This window comes from Uloborus diversus, chromosome 9 (assembly GCF_026930045.1).
Source record: "Uloborus diversus isolate 005 chromosome 9, Udiv.v.3.1, whole genome shotgun sequence".
NCBI classification, from domain to species: Eukaryota; Metazoa; Arthropoda; class Arachnida; order Araneae; family Uloboridae; genus Uloborus; species Uloborus diversus.
Window position 1 is genome coordinate 99,580,686 of NC_072739.1, and position 18,704 is coordinate 99,599,389.

Sequence of the window (18,704 nt, forward strand, 5' to 3'; positions counted from 1 at the left end):
ACAAGGAGTGAAATACATTATATGTCTATCTGGAGTGTCTGGGGATTCAGAAACTGTTCGCTAACGGGGAGTGTCCGCTATCAGGGAAAGTGTCCTTTAGGGGAGGTCTGACTGTATGTATGTATATATATGTATATATAAATATATATTATAAGTTTCATGTATGGCATTCTTCTGTTCCTTTAATTAAAATTAGATAAGAGTTTTAGATAGCTTACTTTTGATTACATAAATTCATTTCTCTAAAATTGGTTTTTCCTACCTTTAAAAAAAGGAAGAAAGAACCATTTTTAAAAACAGAAATGTGAAAATTTGTTTTGTGTGACAAAAAGCTGGATTGGTTTTATAAAAGTGTCCATGTAAAGTTGTTGGGCTTTGTTCTCATATTTGATTGATTTTGTTATCAATTATTTTTACAGTGACAAAATTTTATGTTGCTTTAAGAATAACCAATATAAAATTTCAGCCAGATAAGATTACATTGCACTTTTGATTGACAAATAATGTGAATTTTTTTTTTCCTCCCACAGACTCAAGACCCTGATGATGCTTTGTCAAGTTATGCTAAAGGATACGAAGATTTCTTACAAATTCCATTACAAGTATGCAAGTTTTTCCCATTTTAGACCAAATGTCTTAGATATGCATTAGGTACTCCCAAATCGTTTAGCTTTCAAATAATCCAACTTGGACCTTTTTATCCTTTCAAGATGGACATTTCAATCAGGGAACTTCTCTTTTGGGTCAGGGCTTCAGTCAGATACATTCTCTAATGAGGCTAGATGATTTGCATCACTAAGCATAACATACGGAAACAAAATGCATTGAATTAAGTTCTGGTTCAATTATTCCAACTTTTAATACATCATTAGAGTAACATACATTTTATCTTCATCAGTAATTATTTTATGCAAGTTAATTCTATTGCATGGAATTTCAACCTAAAACTTGTTGTGCATTTTTCTATTTGGGAGACTGGGGATGAAACTTGGCATATTTGGGTTCCTCTTATGTATTAAGAAAGCTAGCGAAAGATTTTGGATGAATTTCATGAGGAACTAGAATTTGGTTAATATTTTGATTGATAAACAAATTATAGAAGATTCATAGTTTTTAAACCAGTGTTGTTATAATTTCTACAATTATAATTTAATGTTTGAGAAATCAGGAAGAAAATACTTAACATTAAGTAACTTACTTCTTTGAAAAAAATATTCTGAACTTATGAAAACAATTTAAACTATTCAGTAAATTACCGCCCAATAGCCAGGGCTAAAGCAGAAATACATGAAATACACCGCCAGCTCAGTCATTTCCAGCCGAGGACCACAGTTTCGTGCTTATTAGCACTCATCAGCCCGGCATAGGAAAGTGACTGAGCTGGAGATGGAAAACCAATTAAGGAAGCCAAGAGTGCCGAACAAACTGGTAGCTAATATAGAATTAGCGCAGACCAGACGAGTGACCGAAGCAATGGTTCGCTTCAACTCGAAGAATGAAGGCAAGGCATGGTATTTTCAGTAAATTACTGCCCAATAGCCAGGGCTAAAGCAGAAATACATGAAATACACCGTCAGCTCAGTCATTTCCAGCCGAGGACTGCAGTTCCGTGCTTATTAGCACTCATCAGCCCAACATAGGAAAGTCATTTTCCTATGCCGCGCTGATGAGTGCTAATAAGCACGAAACTGCAGTCCTCGGCTGGAAATGACTGAGCTGGCGGTGTATTTCATGAATTTTAACTATATTTAGAGCATCATGCGAGTGGAATATCACTGAGAATGAAAAACATATAATCAAGCTTTACATTATTATTATCCTTGAAATGTAGTTCTACCACATAAATGGACAAATATTATAGATTTTTCATTCTCGACACAATAAATTTAAGTTGCTTGAAATACAAATATCATGTCCTTGAAGGGGCATGAAAAATGAACATTATTAAGTAGTATAGCAAAGATTTACTCACTGGCTTCTTATTTGAGAATTATATCAATATGATCTATATTTCGACATCAACCTACATTCTTACAAATATATATATATATATATATTAGGGTGCATCATACGCCCCATCATTTTTTTTTTTCGTTTACAAATGCTTTGTCCCTAAGCTACTTTTGTTCTACATACAAAATTAATAATTTGTGTGAAATTTTCCCCACTTTGAACAATATCTATGTGTGCCACCTGACAATTGAAAGTTATGAAAACTCAGAAAAATAACACATTAAGCAATTTTTTGCATTTATTTAATTATTGATAAAAATTATTTCATTTATTGAATCCAATTTATTGTATATTTCATAATATTATTTTGAATTCTGAATTTAACTTCAAAATTAAAAATAAAGACCAGGAATCAATGCCAGCAAAATCAGACAGTGTTGGTGAAAAATGAATTTCTGTTGGAAACTGGTTTTCCAAATCCCATACCAAATCTGTGTTTTGGATTAGAAAGATTAGCTGGTCTAATGGCTAATATACTTTCAGCAAGAGCACTTCGATCTGCTTCAGGCACTTTATCATTCCATAGTGCTAGAGGTACAATTTCTTCTGTCAGATACCAAAGGTGATTTTTAAAAGCATTAATTGCACTTCCAGAAATTTCTGAATTAATAATACTATACTTTATAAGTAAATGAAAGAATTGCGAGTCATTCCATGGTGCATCAAAGACAGAAGTGCACATCATCCACCATGAACTATATACCAAAGTGACAAAATTAACAAAATTTCTAAATTTTAAAACTTGTTGATGCGTAGCTATTGTTACAGTTGGTCGTTCTTGGATTTGATGTTGAAATAAGCAAATTTTGATTGAATAAATTAATTTTGCCATCTGCTTTATATAAAGCTGCTGGACATTTAAAGTCTGCTGCAGTTATCTCATTTGGATCTTTTACTGAGAATAAAAAACAAAGTTGAACAAATTCTAAGTAGTCACCTCTGCGAAACACAACATTTGATTTAGCTAATTTGATAATTGTTTTTGCACTCGTCAATTAATCTTCTTGCGGACTCACTGAATGAACTGTCATCAAATTTGGATAAATTTATAGGTATAGCAGCTTCACTCTCTTCCACAAACTGCAGTAATGTATAATGTTTGCGAAATCTTTTAAACAAATATGCCTGGTGACTTCGATGCTTCAATTTTTAAATCGTCAAACACATGTGACAATATAATTTCTCCAATGTGGTGACGGCTCGCTGACCACAGGAGAGCTTTACCCAAACGCTCTTGAATAGCTACACATGCTGCAATTATATGTCCTGTATTAGAAGCAGTTGTGACAAACGACATGTTAACTATTGAGTCAGAACAGTTCCATGAATTTATCAAATTAGTTATTAAATTAGCAATGAAAATTCCGTTTTTATTTTTTTGTCTGTTCCTATTGGATATACTGGTACACCAAGAAGATTAACTTCATATGAATTACCCACTATAACTGCAAGCCTTCCTTCTGCAATATTTTGATTTGTTAAAGTTGGTAAGAGTTAAGAATCCCAGTGCAAAGTTGCAAAATCAAAACCATTCCATTGCTCCTTACAAGCTTTGACTATGTCTCTGACACTTGATTGTCTTGCTCTGTCTGTTGTTGCATATGATGCTGAAATTTTGGATGATTCACCACCAGCTTCTGCTATTAAAATTTTAGTGTATGAAGATTGCTGTGCTGGTGTCATTTTAAACGTGTTGCTAATGATATAACATCAGGTCGTTTTATAGTATCATGCGGAATAAAAGCATATGAACCAGTTCGTGTTGTACGATGATGATTTCTGGTATTATGAGCTGAGCATAATAAATCTGTCTCATCACTTGTATCACTATTTTCATCTCTTTCAATTTCATCAATAACAGCTGAATTAAAACTTGTATTGAAGTTCCTTGCTTCCTTGGCTATTTTTTCACAAAATGCTGCTTTTGATATTTCACGCATTTCCTGACACTTAATGTTTTGGTGTAATATTTTATCTTGTGAGCCAAAGGTTGTTAGATGATCACTTTCCATAGATTGAAGAAAAGCTAAATCTTCTGGATTTTTTTATAAGGCATTCTACATTTTTAAGCCATAATGAAAATGTTTTAGCTAATTCTTCTTCCATTTTTTTTACTTCATTAATGGAATTTGTTGTATTTCTTCTTTGAAGAGGAATTGCTTTTAATTTTGTGTTGTCTTCATGAAGTTTTAGTATTTTCTCACAGGATTTACGTTTAGTAGTCATTGGAATGTTTGCTTTTGCATAGAAATCAGATATTTTTGACATGACAAGTTTTGAAGACTCCCATTTGGCAAGATTCTGATCGGCACCTTTCTCAGATACATCAAGCAGCGAAGCACTTGCAAGCTAGTGGGTAAACGTGAGCCCTTAAATTCCGAGTCCTCTTCAGTTATTCCAAGTCCAAATACCACTGAAGATTGTCTGGTTTTGACTTTTACCTTTTGTACAGATGAACAAGGCTTTGTTTGGGGAGAAAATGTCACTGATTCAACAACAGCTGATTTACTCATGTTTATTGAAAGATTTCAAAATATGTTACTTTCAAAAATTCATGGATCTTATGAAATAAAACAGAATATATCAACTTATTTAAGTTGATATATTCTGTTTTAATTCATAACTACTTATTTAAGTGGTTTACAACACATATGAAAAGAATAACAGGAAGAAAACGTAAAGAACTAGCATTAGCAGTTGTATGATAGTAGAAAATGGTAGAAAGTTGAAAACAAATAGTGAACCTAAATTTACAGTTACAAAAGATGTTATAGAAAGTTACTGAAAAAATGGTACAATGTAAATTAAGTAATTTAAAAATTATTTCCCAGTATTACACTTTGAGTCACTTTTGATGTTATAATTGTTCATTTACCTTAAAAAAGAAACTTCTTGCTTGAGGTGGGATACCTAAATCAATTTTGATTTTCATAAAAATTCACAGGAATACTATCTAGTGGTATGAGAACATTTTTAAATTAGGGACAAAACAATTTTAGACTAGTTGGGCAAATGATGCACCCTAATATATATCCATATACTGTCCTAGTTCCGTACTGAGATATGTTAAAAATTGCTGTCTTTAGAAAAACCCATTTTAAAAAAAGCATTTTTATTTTTTCCTCATTTTACATATGAAGCAGTGAGAAGCGAAGAGATGCTAGTGGCAAAATTAAAAATTTGGAGATAACCAGTACAAATGGTAGGTGAACCCCTCCTCCAACCTGCGGCAAGATATAGTACTAGTAGCCCTGGTAGGTTCGGGTATACAGCTTGATTTAGAAAAAAAATTCAGTGAAAGCCTACATAGGATCTGATCTTTAAACTCGTTGTACTCAAAACTTCAAAATGTCCACTTACATCCCTTGACTTCTCACTGCCTCATGTGATATTACATTTTTTGAGTGAGGCTGGAACTCAATGTATGGCTTGCACCTATATGTCATGGTAGCTTTCTTTTGCTAAAGCGGTTCCAAAATTTGGAAAAATCAAACATTTGGACGTGTTCAAGCCGAGTATTCTAAATTTCAGATTTAGTGCTGTACTTCCTGTGATATTTTGTTCAAAAAGTTCTTATGTTTTTGCAGAAATTCCCATAATTTTTGGAAAATGTTACTTCTAGGTCAGAATTAGTTTGCCTGGGACGTCAAACTTCCAAGGTATAACATTTTAGTGAAATATATCAGAAAAGTTAAACAAATCCATAAATCAAATAAGAAACAAAACATGGAGTTTTTGTTGGTATTATATTCAGAGATCACGCTTGGAAAAAGTCTGACACAAGATTTTTCACCATGACCAAAATGTTAAATGGTAACTGCCAGCACAAATGGATTTTTTTTTTTTTTTTTTGGAAAGTATTGCAAAAGTTGCACAATCCCTGCATCCTAGTGCGAACTCATGTATCATAAATTTTAAATACAAAGTTTGGAGTTAACAACTATTGTATGAAGCAAATATCTGCATAGCAAGAGTTCACTAACTAAATTTAATGAAGGGTTATGACTAAACTTGCCAGAAGTGTACTCCATCTAGTTAATTTTCCCTAGAAGTGACTGAATTGTAGATGCAATTTGGGCTAACACACCAAAAGCAACCCTTGTTTAAGAAGTCAACTTGTTTTAGAAGTGCACAAAATGCAGTTAAGATAAGAAAAAGAATTGTTGCCCTGTGTTGCATAACCATGGTTGAATAATAGCCCCCCCCCCCCCCCTCTTAAATGGGATTTTTTTGGTTTGAAGCTGAGGAAGTTGGAAGTTATAACTTGTTCTGTATTTCAATGCAATTAATATTTTCTTGTCATTTAGTACAGTCTGACCCTGATTTAACAAATTCACCGGGACGGAAACTTTTATACGTTGAATCAGGGTTATTCGTAATATCAGGGTGTGAAATTTTTTTAAAAATATATGCCCTTATCTTATCTAAAACCTTCTAATAAGCAAATGCGCAAAAATATCCATAATTAGAAATTGTACACTTTTTTTATTCTGCATTCCACGACTTATTACATGCTAGATAATTTTAAATTTTAAACTACTGAGTAATAAATGTTTGACAATTTTCTTGATACTTGACTTGAAATAGTTCTTTCGACTTTATGGAGAGAAGAAAATACTGTGTCTTTTGCAGCCTGCTTCATGAGATATGTTTTTTCAGTTTCCAGGCCATGTAAAGCATTTGAAAAAGTAACAGTTTTAATGGGAGTTTCACTATCACTTTCTGCATCAGAATCACTATTTGTTGGTTGCCCCCTCGCCCATCAAAAAATGCTGATTCCATGAAAAGTCTTTTTCTGCTTCGAACTATGTGGATGTAACATATGGAAAACCATCCAATATTTACTATATATTATATATATATATATATATTACTCAAATTAACAAAAAGAATTTTTTTTTGGGCTGTTAAAATAATTTATTTTGGGGTTTATTATTCGGTAAATAGGGGATTTTGCCTTCATTTTAGTCGGGGTAAAAAAAAATTAGCTTAATTGCGAAATTCGTTAAATACAAGTTTGTTAAATCTAGGTCCAACTGTACCATTTTGTTCAAAGTAAAATGTGCATTTTTTTAATGCTATGCTTCAATCATTTTTTATTTTATTTTATTTATTTATTTATTTTATTTTTTTTCAGCCTTTGATGGATAATTTAGAATCAAATACCTACGAAATATTTGAAAAGGATCCAACAAAATATACAGAGTATCAGAGGGTATGTTAGGTGTTTTTATTCTACTAGCTTATAATCCCGGTAGTGCTACCCTGAGAAATCAGTCGCAGATTCTTGAGGAGTTAGTTCTACCAACTATTTCTGATTTTTTTAAATACTTTCTACGCAGATTTGTCTAGTTTTAAGAAAAAAATAGTTTAGACTAAAATAGGAAGAAAATGTTTTTTAAAAATGGTAGGAATTGAGTCAAAACTCCTAATTTTGCTGTCATCAACTTGTGAATCTCTAAGTTTTTGTTTAGAATAGAATATAGAAATCCAAACAGTTTAATTTTCAATCTAAGATTTGATTTTAAGGCATTTGTTGGTGATGAATTATAGTAGGTATTATGACCAATCTAGTGCATTGCAGGCTGCTGAAAACAATTGTACTACCGGGCTTATAATGACCTTTATATTTAAAAAAAAAAGCATACTACACTGAACTGCAGCAGTTGTAACTGTTTTTAGCTATTTGATGATTAGCATAATAAAATACACTGATGAGCTGTAAAATGGAATTTTTATTTTAATAGGCTATCCACTGTGCATTATTAGACAAAGTTAGTGAAGAAGAAAAAGATACAAAGACAATGTAAGTATGTATTTTGCTTAGTATCTAAGACAAGTTCTCTTTTGTTTGTTATTTCTTATTGTTATTTTATTTATTTATTTAATATTATTGATTTTTTTTTTTTTCAAACTAGTTGTAACAATATTTCAACTTTTAATAATAAAAGTTAATGTTTCAGTGTGTTGATGGTTGTTGGTGCTGGCAGAGGACCTTTAGTTAGAGCAGCTTTGGCTGCAGCAAAAAATGCTCGACGTTTAGTAAAAGTATATGCAGTTGAAAAAAATCCAAATGCCATTGTGACGTAAGTATTGTTTCAATTGAAATTAAACTAATTTGATTACTTTGAAAAAGCATGTTTCCATTATCTTGATTTTACTTGTTACAATTTTTAGTATTTGTTTTATATTTAAATTGTTCAGATATGAATACTGCATAGTTCTAACTATAGGCATGTGCATTTTTTATTTCTTCATAAAGTTACCATAAGTTCACAACCTCTACATAAGCCAAAAAAATTTTTGTTTTGTTCAAGCATGTCATCGTGAAGGTTAGAAACATTGCCATTCAATCAAGATGCAGTTTTTAAAATATCAGCTGCTTTCAGCAGTAATTTTAACTGCAGAAGCCCTATTTGAAGCAAACATTTTTTCCAACATTTCATTTCCTTCCTGCTGTTTGGCCCCAACATTTGCCACTTTGAGGAATTACTTGGTGGGTTGGATATTCTCTGTTCCTGAACATTTTGCTTATGTCATTAGTGCTGTTTTCAACATCCTAGCGTCGAGGGGACAACAGTGTCTGCCAAGTGTCATGTTGTTTTACTGACTTTCACTATCACTTCTCACTATAGTCATTTTTTTTTTTGGTGAATTTATTTGTTTGCATCATGACCAGAAAAACCTTGTTTTCAGAAAACAAGTTGGTTAAAAAAAGTTTCATGCCACAGCTGGTTGCTTTTGTGAAAGATAGAATAACTACAGTATGAGTGCTTACCATTTGTGAAAAATAATTAGTTGTAAAGAATTGCATCAAGTATGAAAATGTCTGATTTATAGAGTTAATATTTTTTATTGGTTTTAACTACACAGGGTGTTTTTGAACTCTTGGGCAAAACTAAGGGGTGTTAGTACACATGAGGACAAACGATATAACGGCAAAATTAAGGGTCCCAAACAGCTTCCAAAGGAGATAGGCGTCATTAAAGTTTATGGTCCAAAATTTCAAATGATCATAAAAAAATGGAAAAATTGATCGATTCGTGTGTGGTTTTCGCTAAAAATTATTCTTTTTATCAGTATTTTCTTGAAAAGCAATTTTGAAGATGTAGTTTAAAAAATGCCGATAGATGGCACTTTAAACTTTGGAGTAACGAACAACTATTTTTCACCGCTATTTTTGAATCTCATTAAATGTTTGTAATACTTGGGCTTAAACTTAAATTTTCAGCTCAAAATCAAAATCATTGTGCCTGATTAAGTTGCGCAAACTGAACTGTGTTCAGAAGTTGAAATACACTCTGTCACAAAAAATACATTAACCCAAAAGGAAACGAGATCTTCACGAAACTTAAAATGAATGTGGCCTATGACAAGAAAAGGAAATGATTACAAATTCAGATCAAAGATTGTGTTATTAAGAAGTTATGACACAATAAAGGTTACAGAACCGTAAGTTGTATAGCCTCCTCTAGTAGCTGTACAAAACAAAACACTGCTTGGTATGAAGTGAAATAGGTTGCCTATGACCACTGATACTAAATCGTAATTCATCGTTAAAGATAATATGCCTCCTGTCTGTTACAACCCAGCTAATCAAGGGCAGCAAAAATGCAATCCTTTGCAATGTACGCCGGTTCGAGATACCAGTGTCTCTCAATCAACTCAGGATTGTTTTTCTTGACACCATCAAGTTTAGGTGTTATACATCATGGAACTAATGTTAGTTATCTTATTGATACGACATTGGCCTCTCTTATGATGTGCGATCTTCAAAAGTCCAACAATTGTTCATATACCTCTAAGAGGTTGTCCTAGTCACAATAGTGTCTGTAAAACTCTACAGTTTCGTTTGAAGTGCTCTTTGATTCATGCTTTCAATCGTACCTCTCTGCGCATCTTGTATGCATATAGCGCGATTATCCTTTTATCACTGGCATTGAAATTTAAATCATCTCTTGCCAAACTGCATTCCATCCGATTTTGTTAGTTGCAACTCAATTTATTCTTGATGCATACATTTTTTTTTTTGTGACGAAATGTATTTCAACCTTTGAAAAAAGTTCAGTTTTTGCTACTTAATTACTCCCAACAATTCATATTTTGGGCTCAAAATTTAAGTTTAAGTCCAAGCATTAGAAAACATTTCATAAAATTCAAAAATAGCAGTTAAAAATAGTTGTTTGCTACTCCAAAGCCTAAAGTGCCCTCTATCAGCATTTTTTAAACTAAATCTTCAAAAAATTTTTTGAAGAAAATACTGATAAAAAGAATAATTTTAGTGAAAACTACAAACAAGTCGACTGATTTTTTCGTTTTTTATGATCATTTGAAATTTTTGAGCCTAAACTTTAATGGCGCCTATCTCCTTGGGAAGACGTTTGGGACCCTTATTTTTGCTATTATATTCTTTGTCCAGGTGTGCCTTATCGGGGCATATCTGAAACGAAAAATGTTTTAACTGTCAATGGGTGTCCACGCTTATGGAAAGTCGGAGAAAGTCATGGATTTAGACTATGATCAAAAAAGGTCATGGAGAGTCATGATTTTCCGCAAAAAATGCTCAAAAGTCATGGAAACTGACATTTGGTCATGGATTTCAGGTTCAAGAACATGCATATTTATCGAATTTTACAAATTAGGTACAAATTTACAATCTTAGCCGTTTCTTATGCTTTAACCAGTCAGTCCCGATTTTTCACACATTTCGAAATTTAGAATATAATTTCTAATTTAACACTCTTCAACTCAAAAATTTTCCCAATTGATTAAAAAGACTCATAAAAATTATCATTAGTTTTCAGCAGTGTCTTAAGTTAATGAATAGTTTAGAAAATAAAATGGGTCAAAAGAATTAATGATGTCATGAAAAGTCAAAACTTGAAATGTAGCAAATAGCCTGAAGTTTTTTTTTTTTTTTTTTTGTATTTAGTGAATGTCTCTGTGTGTGTGTGTGTGTGCACGCGCGCGCGAAAAAAAAATTTGAAAAGTTTCATTGGCTCTACTTATACCAACACAACTGTTATTGTCGAACATGTCATGACTCACTTTCATGCATGTTAGAAAATACTTGTAATTTCAGGTTTGGCTGAAGCAAAAAGTATGCCATGATCTAATACTAATACAAGCATGTTCTTGTTTAAAGTTTTTCTTTCTTACAGATTATGTGCACAACAAAATGAAATGTGGGGTGATCAAGTTACTGTTGTTCCCTGTGATATGCGAGAATTTAACCCACCCGAGAAAGCAGATATCCTTGTATCTGAGCTTCTGGGTTCTTTTGGAGACAATGAATTGTCCCCTGAATGCTTAGATGGTGCTCAAAAGTTTCTTAAAGGTAAGTTTTGATGTGAGGATATATTTTGGGATCTACATATGAATTTTTATTTCATATTTTTCATATGATGTGATTTATCTTGCTTTTATTAAGTTTTGTTTTTATGCAAATTTTTGTCATCAGTTCAGTGTACTGAATGCAGGGTTGGCCGAGCTTGGACCCAATGGGTTTTTTTGAAAAAAAACATTTAAAAAAAAAACCATTATTTAGCCCATTTTTGGGTTTTCTTCAGTTTTCTGAGAAGTTTTTTAAATTAATTAATTTAAATACTTTTACAATTTAAACTTTTTTATTTGTTCTCTACCACAGACAATGGACAAAAAAAGATGAATTTTGAACTTTAATAGTATTTCTTAACTCTTAACGGCATTAAAAAAATACTTCAAAGGTTTAAAATATATATATGTAACTGTTTTCTTTAACTGGTCAATAAATAACTCAAATTATCTTGACTAAGTCCTGTCACGTTTGATTTTCTCAATATTTGTAGATTGTACAGAGGAAACTACTCTAGCTAAAAGGCTTTCATTTGAATTATTTTCTGCGCCCCAACACGTCACAAATCTCGAATAAACAAGGTGTATTTTTTAGGAATTAACTGGTTTTACAAACCTTCGAACAGAAAACAGAATAGGATGTACAGCATTTTCATTATCTTACGAAAAAGTTTAATATTTCTTACTCTGTACACAGAAATTGAAAAACAGGCAACATAAAATTCAAAGAAATGTCTTGATTAAGCTGGAATTCAGTAAATAGAGATTTAAACTACTTGAGGTTCTACAGTAGTTTTGCATAACAAAATGAAATACAATAAAGTAAAATGCAAAAGAAAAAAAATGTAGTGATTAAACGCTGAAACTAGTTTTCCAGCTTTTTGTATCCCAAGACAATTTTTGAGCTTTGCCCTTATACTTATGCTAAAATATGCTACAAGTACCCCACATTTTCCCTAAAAAATGAAAAAAAAAACAGCTTTAGTTGGGGTTTTGGGGGGGGGGGGTATTTTAAAAAAAACCAAACCCTGGGTCCATGGGCTTTAAAAATAAAAAATAAAAAAAACGGGTTTTTGCCAACCCTGCTATTTTGTCCACTTATTCAGTAAACTGTAAGTTCTCAGTTAAAAATTCAAAGTTTGAAAATGATAAATATATATATTATTCCCATTCAAGTTATATTTTAATGTAAAAATATCATGCATAAATATGTATAAATATTTTCAAGTGAAAATGAAAGAATAAGATTAGTTGAATTTTATATAAGTGTATATAACATAAATGAATATTAATAAATTATAATTTACAGGTAATAGCACTTAATAAAACAAACACATCAACAGTAAATTTTAAGATGTTCATCTGTAATATGGGAGGTTTATTGCCGATAATAAATGCATTTATAAAATTAAAAAGAGAAATAAAAAGTTTTAAAAGGGTAGAGTTATATTCTTGTTTTACAAATACAAATGTGATGACCAGCAACAGGCTTCAGGCCTAGCTAGGCTGTTTGTAGTCAATTTATTAGTCCCCAGTGAAGATTAATGGCCTTTTTAAAGCTATCTACCCCCTTGCTCAATATAACCTCTACCGGTAAGCTGTTCCAAGTACTCACAACCCTACTAAAGTAGTATTTTTTCCTAATTTGTACTCATTACCATATCCATAAAAACATGCAGTGTACATAAATATTTTACTATTCGGCGATATCAATAAAAACTCGGGGAAAAAATAACAGTAAAATTTTTTCCGTTAAGTTTAATGCAGAATAAGAAAAATTTTTTATAACAATGTATAAAAGGCATATTGTGAAATTTTAATGATATTCATTGCTTTTAGATTGAAAAAAAATGAATAATCGGCAAATGCTTTTAAAGATAACAGCTTACTGATAAAGTTAAGCTTTCATAAGCCATTACCAATTTTGATGCAATGTGCAGTCAAGGCCTGTTTCTAAGTTAGCTTTGTATCATGCTAATTCTTGAAGTTCAGTACATGCTGATACGGCTAGGCAATGAAAAAGTTGACTTGCAAAATTGGAAATATTTTCTAAATTACTTCAGTGATTCCCACCATTCTGCTATTGATTGATTATGTTTATGATTGCCTCAGAAAAATATGAGTGTACATGAGTATACATTGGTCATTAGAAATGGAGATGGTTAAATAGAAAATGTAACAAGCATTGGCAAGAGATTTTTTTATCAGTGTCATTCAGCCAATTTCTTGCTATTTCTTCTTGGTCACTAGAAGTCTTTCACCCATGTATTTCTGCTGCAACATGTATGATGCAATGTGAGCTGGAGTGATGCAGTCATCAAATCTTTTCTGTAGAAACTTGCTATGCATTAAAAGTTCATCAGCTTTGAAAAGTGCTAAAATTCCATTAGTTACAGCGGCAATAGTTGAGAAATTTCTTTGTAGTAAAATGAATTAGTGATGGGTTTCAAAAGAGTAATTAGATTTCTCACTTTTTTAACCCAAAAAAATTATGTTTTTTATGAATACAGTATAACTTTGATTTGACAATATTGGATTAAACGATTTCCTCAATTTAATGATACATTTCACTGATCCGGATTTGACTGCGTTGAATGTCTATACTCCTCGATTTAATGATAGTCTTGATTTAATGGTAACGTTTTCCAGTCCCTTAACATCGTTAAATTGGGGTTATATACTGTATATCTATTTCGTCCTCATGTTTATCGGTAGTTTTCAAGAAAATATCTTTTTTTTCCCCCGCCCTCAAACCCGTGCGCCTTCGTGCCCCCCCCCCCCTACTTCCGCGCCCTCAAACATTGCTTTATGTGTATGTAAGCATTTAATGTGACTTCCATTGAGATCTTCAATTTCTATTATTGTAATACATAATAATGTAATCACACTTAATAGCTTATTCACTTCTTTAAAACTTTTTCTGTTAAGAAAAATCTATATATATAAAAATGGAGTTTGGTAACTTTGTTCCCTAAGATCTCAGAAACTACCCGGCAGATTTGACTGAAACTTTCACCGTTTGTTCAGTTTGGTACTGGGAAGGTTTATAGACCAGTTCGAAAAAAATCCAATTGATAGTTCCCTTTTTATTCCAATTTTAGTCCCAATTTTCGCATAAATGCCCCAATATGGGGGTGGAAAAAAACATGCACATATTAACATTATATGTCCATCGAAAGCGCCAATTTTTCTGCTGAAGATAGCATCTGTTCGAAGTTTCTAAGTTGAATAAAAAACGAGTTATGAGCTTTTTTGTTCCCTGTTCGAAGGCTTTCATCAACCCAAGTCATTATTTAGTGTGTCATCTCAACTCCCAAGAATTGTTGTATTGTTGAATATTTTTGAGTTTCGTCTGACTTTTTGAGGCTTTTCTCAAGTCAAATCTTAAAGTAACGTTTTCCCACAAGATTGGCTAAAAATAAATGGATTTGGCTGATCATTTTACTTTTAAACGGAACTTATGTAATTAATGGTTTATTATTATTATTTATGCTGATTGGACACTTGCTCGCCAGAATTTTTTCAGAAAGATTTCAGTAGCTGATGCATTTGGCAGTTTTTTCCACTGTCGCTGTTTTTGAGCCCAAAGACTACGTAATAATGTTTCTCAGCTTTCACCATATAAACAAAATATCGCCAATCAAAGATACTTTAAAAAAAAAAAATACTGTGTAAAATAATTCAACAACTAAATTAGGCAAATCCATAAACGTACTAAAACTTCCATTAATTTTTCTTTTTGCACGATTTCAAACAATCTCCAAATTTTACTACTTATTTTGGAAACATTTCGGATGAAACCGTTTAGCGCCATTTTATTTTGACCAAAAGTATCTCAGCATCTGGCGACAATATTTCTATAATAAAAATTAGTAAGGAGGGGGAGTATTATCGAAAGTGTCCCAAAATGATTCTCGCAAATTTGGTAAGATTTTAAACCGCACCAAGTGCCCACAAAAATTGAATTTAACCAAAATAACTAAAGCAAGTGTAAGGGGAACACGGGCGGCTACATTTTTTAAAACAGTTCGTACATCAATAGCCATACAGAAAAGGTTTTAGATTTAAAAAAAAAAGTGCTAACAGATAAATCTTTTTAAACATGTAAAGTTTAATTTCATATTTCGGAAATTCTTCAAATTTGTATATGCTTAAATGTCGTGCTTTCGTTTCATATTGAATACTATTTTGTTCTTTATACGTATTGCTATTTTAGTTTAATGAGTAAGGAAGAAGCTCGATTTTTAATCACGTCAAAAAGGTTTGTTTTAAATTCTTTCGCTTAAAACAGAAAACAAGGGCTAGTAACGATTGTTTCTCATAATTATTACTGACCCAGGCAACGCCGGGTATTTTTGCTAGTATAATCTAAAATTGGTTACCCTAATGTGTAATAATTTTTTTTTTTTTTTTTTGGATTTACTAAATTCTAAAGCATGCAATCATTCTATTTTAATTAAATGATTAATTGACAATAGATAATGTATTAAAATTATTACTAAATTTATTACATTATAACAAATTTAGGTATCAAACACGTGGAAAATCAGTTGATTTTAATTTTATCTATTTTGTCCAATTTCTTCCGCCGTCCTGGACTGTTTACAAAAAAGTGAACGAAATATCATCCCTGACTGAATGTGCAAGAAACATATTCAATCATGCTTATAAAGTGACTAAAACAATTTGTAAAATAATTGCTCATTCATCACTTTAAAAATGTCATGTTAAATGACTCATTATGCTATTTAAATACATTTTTTAGAGGATGGTATCAGCATTCCATCCAGCTATACAAATTATGCAGTTCCTGTTAGTGCTCCTAAGTTATTTAGTGAAATAGGTGCTATGCGTGAAAAGGATAAACCAGCTTCTGTAAGTAGCTTTTTTTCTGATGTGCATCCAAATTTGCCTCTTTATTTTGTAATGTTCACGTAAAATGAAATAAATCTGAATCGACTTTCATCTTTTCTTTGCTTTGCAGTGAACTTTTCTTTGCTTTGACTTTCATTAAATTATAGATAACACAAGTTCTTATTTTGAGTCTATGACCTAAAATGAAGAATTGTTTACAATTCCCAGAAAAGGATGGTATTTACTACCATCTTTCTGGAATGAAAAAAAAAAATTGTGTTAAATGCAATTTTTTTCAATCTATGCTGTTTTTCCTGTTTTTGTGAATTTTTTAAAGATTTTTACAGCATTTTTTGAGGGGCCATTTCACAGTATTTTGTCCAAATCTAGAGTCTATCCGCAACATAACTTTTTTTTGCTGTAATTGTTTCATTTACTCTTTGATTAGCACATAATTTTATTCTGAGTTAATTCTACCAACATATAAACTCAAAACAAAACAATGCTAATCTAGCGGTAAATTAAATACTTATGGCAAAAAAAAAAATTGGTTTCACAGACTCTACATTTGGACAAAACACTGAAATTGCCCTGAAACCATTTTTCTACATTTTAGCCTCTGTTTTTGGTTGAAATTATGTTTGAGTTATTTAGCAAATTTTGAAATTTTAAATCAAAAGTTAACAGTGCCAATTTTCAAGAGTAGGCAAAATCATTGTTTTAAATTTTAATAAACAAACATTGTTTCTAATCTGATGGAATTCCGACCAAAAACATAAAGAGCGTTTTTTTTGCACTATTTGTTTATTTTTTTGAGTAATTTTTTTAAGTGATTAACTTTCTGGACCTCATAACTAACATGTATGATAAAATAATTATCTTTGAATTAGAAATTTTTATTCAAAAAAATTAGCTGAAGATGAATTTCAAGATTAAAATCTATCTGCCTAACACTTTGATCTTCATTTGCTGCATCTTTTTTATTATTATTAAGTAGTTTAATTACACTACACAACATGAAGAATGTCCTTTATTTGAAAATATGTGTTTCATGTGAATTCTCAACTGGCAATCCCAAAGCTGTTGTTATATTTTGCTTACTCTGTAACTAATTTCCCAAAAAATTGCATGTTTTTTTTTTTTTTTTTCCTTTAATAAACTTGGCCTCTTTGACGGCCTTCAAACAATGACCCCCAAGAAAAAAAATCACCCAAGACATATCAGATAAACTGCTTGTAAATCTCAAATGGGCCTTTATTTGACCATTACACATTAAACTCAATTTGATAAAAATATTTGTAGAAGTGCTCTGCCTAGAAGAGACTAGTTTGCATCTTAGGTTCATATTCAAAAATGTGACTAAAACAAGGGTATTTTTTATTAATTTACAAATTAAAGCAGTCTTTCATTATGAAAATAAGCTGTCAGAAGCAGAAAATGAAGGGTTGCATTGAAAATCAGTGTGCACTTCTCATAAAGAAGTGGATCTCCTACAAAAAATGGTATGTAATGGACCATTTTGGTTTTGATTTATTAATCAAACATAGTGTTTGTACAGAATCATATAGTTTCGGGTAAACAACAGAAGAAAAGTTACAATTAGTTGTACAATGTCAGGAGTAGTTTTTTTCTGTGTAGCTCCATAAAAAATAAATTTTTTTCAGTATTGTTTTCTGAGATTCCCAAGCTGTTTTTATATTTAATTGTATGATCTTTCTAAAATGCGTGTACTTGAATTTCAGGCCTTATATGAAATGTCATATGTTGTACATTTGCACAATCACACACCTTTGTCTACTCCACAACCATTGTTCACATTTTTTCATCCTAATAGAGGTAAGTAAAGGTAAGCTTGTTCTTGATAACAATATTTCAAACACACCGTTGATATCATTCTTTTTTCCCTTTTTTAGTTGAAGTTCCAAATAATACAAGATATGGAAAACTAACTTTTAAAATCCCTTACAATTGTGTTGTTCATGGATTTGCTGGATATTTTGATACTGTTCTGTATAAAGATATTAAACTGAGTATGTGGCATTTTACTTTCTTCAGTTTTTTTTTTTTTTTTTTCCCCACTTTTTATTTTTGAAAATCACTGAATAATTTGTTAATTTCAGGCATTCTTCCATCAACTCATTCCCCCGGTTTATTTAGTTGGTTTCCAATTTTTTTCCCACTAAAAGTAAGTTTTAATATTGTCATTTCCTATTTGGACTTTGATTTTATGCAATTAAGTTTTTATTAACTACTTCTGACTTATGTGCTATCCACGTTTTAATCATTTTATTCATAACATTAGATTGTTAAAACTTCTAAATTTCTCAATCAAAAGTTTGAAAATTTGAATAATGTGGTGTGTGGGAATTGGTTTAAGTTACTTCGCTTATTTTGTCAAACTTCATTTTTCAAACATAACTAAATATGACCTGGAAACATTTTATTTTTTATTTAGTCAGAATATCATTCGCTCTAACTATTTATGTTGATTCCAGATGCTATAC

At 31.4% G+C, this 18,704-nt stretch overlaps 1 protein-coding gene across 2 annotated transcripts in view; it reads left to right on the forward strand.

Moving 5' to 3' along the window:
• LOC129230694 (protein arginine N-methyltransferase 5-like) overlaps positions 1-18,704 on the forward strand; it is a 77,064-nt gene that overhangs the window by 56,369 nt on the left and 1,991 nt on the right. For both annotated transcript variants that reach the window (XM_054865113.1, XM_054865114.1), the window contains exons 8-16: positions 531-602; positions 7,151-7,228; positions 7,761-7,819; positions 7,977-8,099; positions 11,175-11,350; positions 16,112-16,221; positions 17,943-18,036; positions 18,114-18,230; positions 18,321-18,385. In XM_054865113.1, coding sequence (XP_054721088.1) covers positions 531-602; positions 7,151-7,228; positions 7,761-7,819; positions 7,977-8,099; positions 11,175-11,350; positions 16,112-16,221; positions 17,943-18,036; positions 18,114-18,230; positions 18,321-18,385 — 894 coding nt within the window. The remainder of the gene's footprint in view (positions 1-530; positions 603-7,150; positions 7,229-7,760; positions 7,820-7,976; positions 8,100-11,174; positions 11,351-16,111; positions 16,222-17,942; positions 18,037-18,113; positions 18,231-18,320; positions 18,386-18,704) is intronic.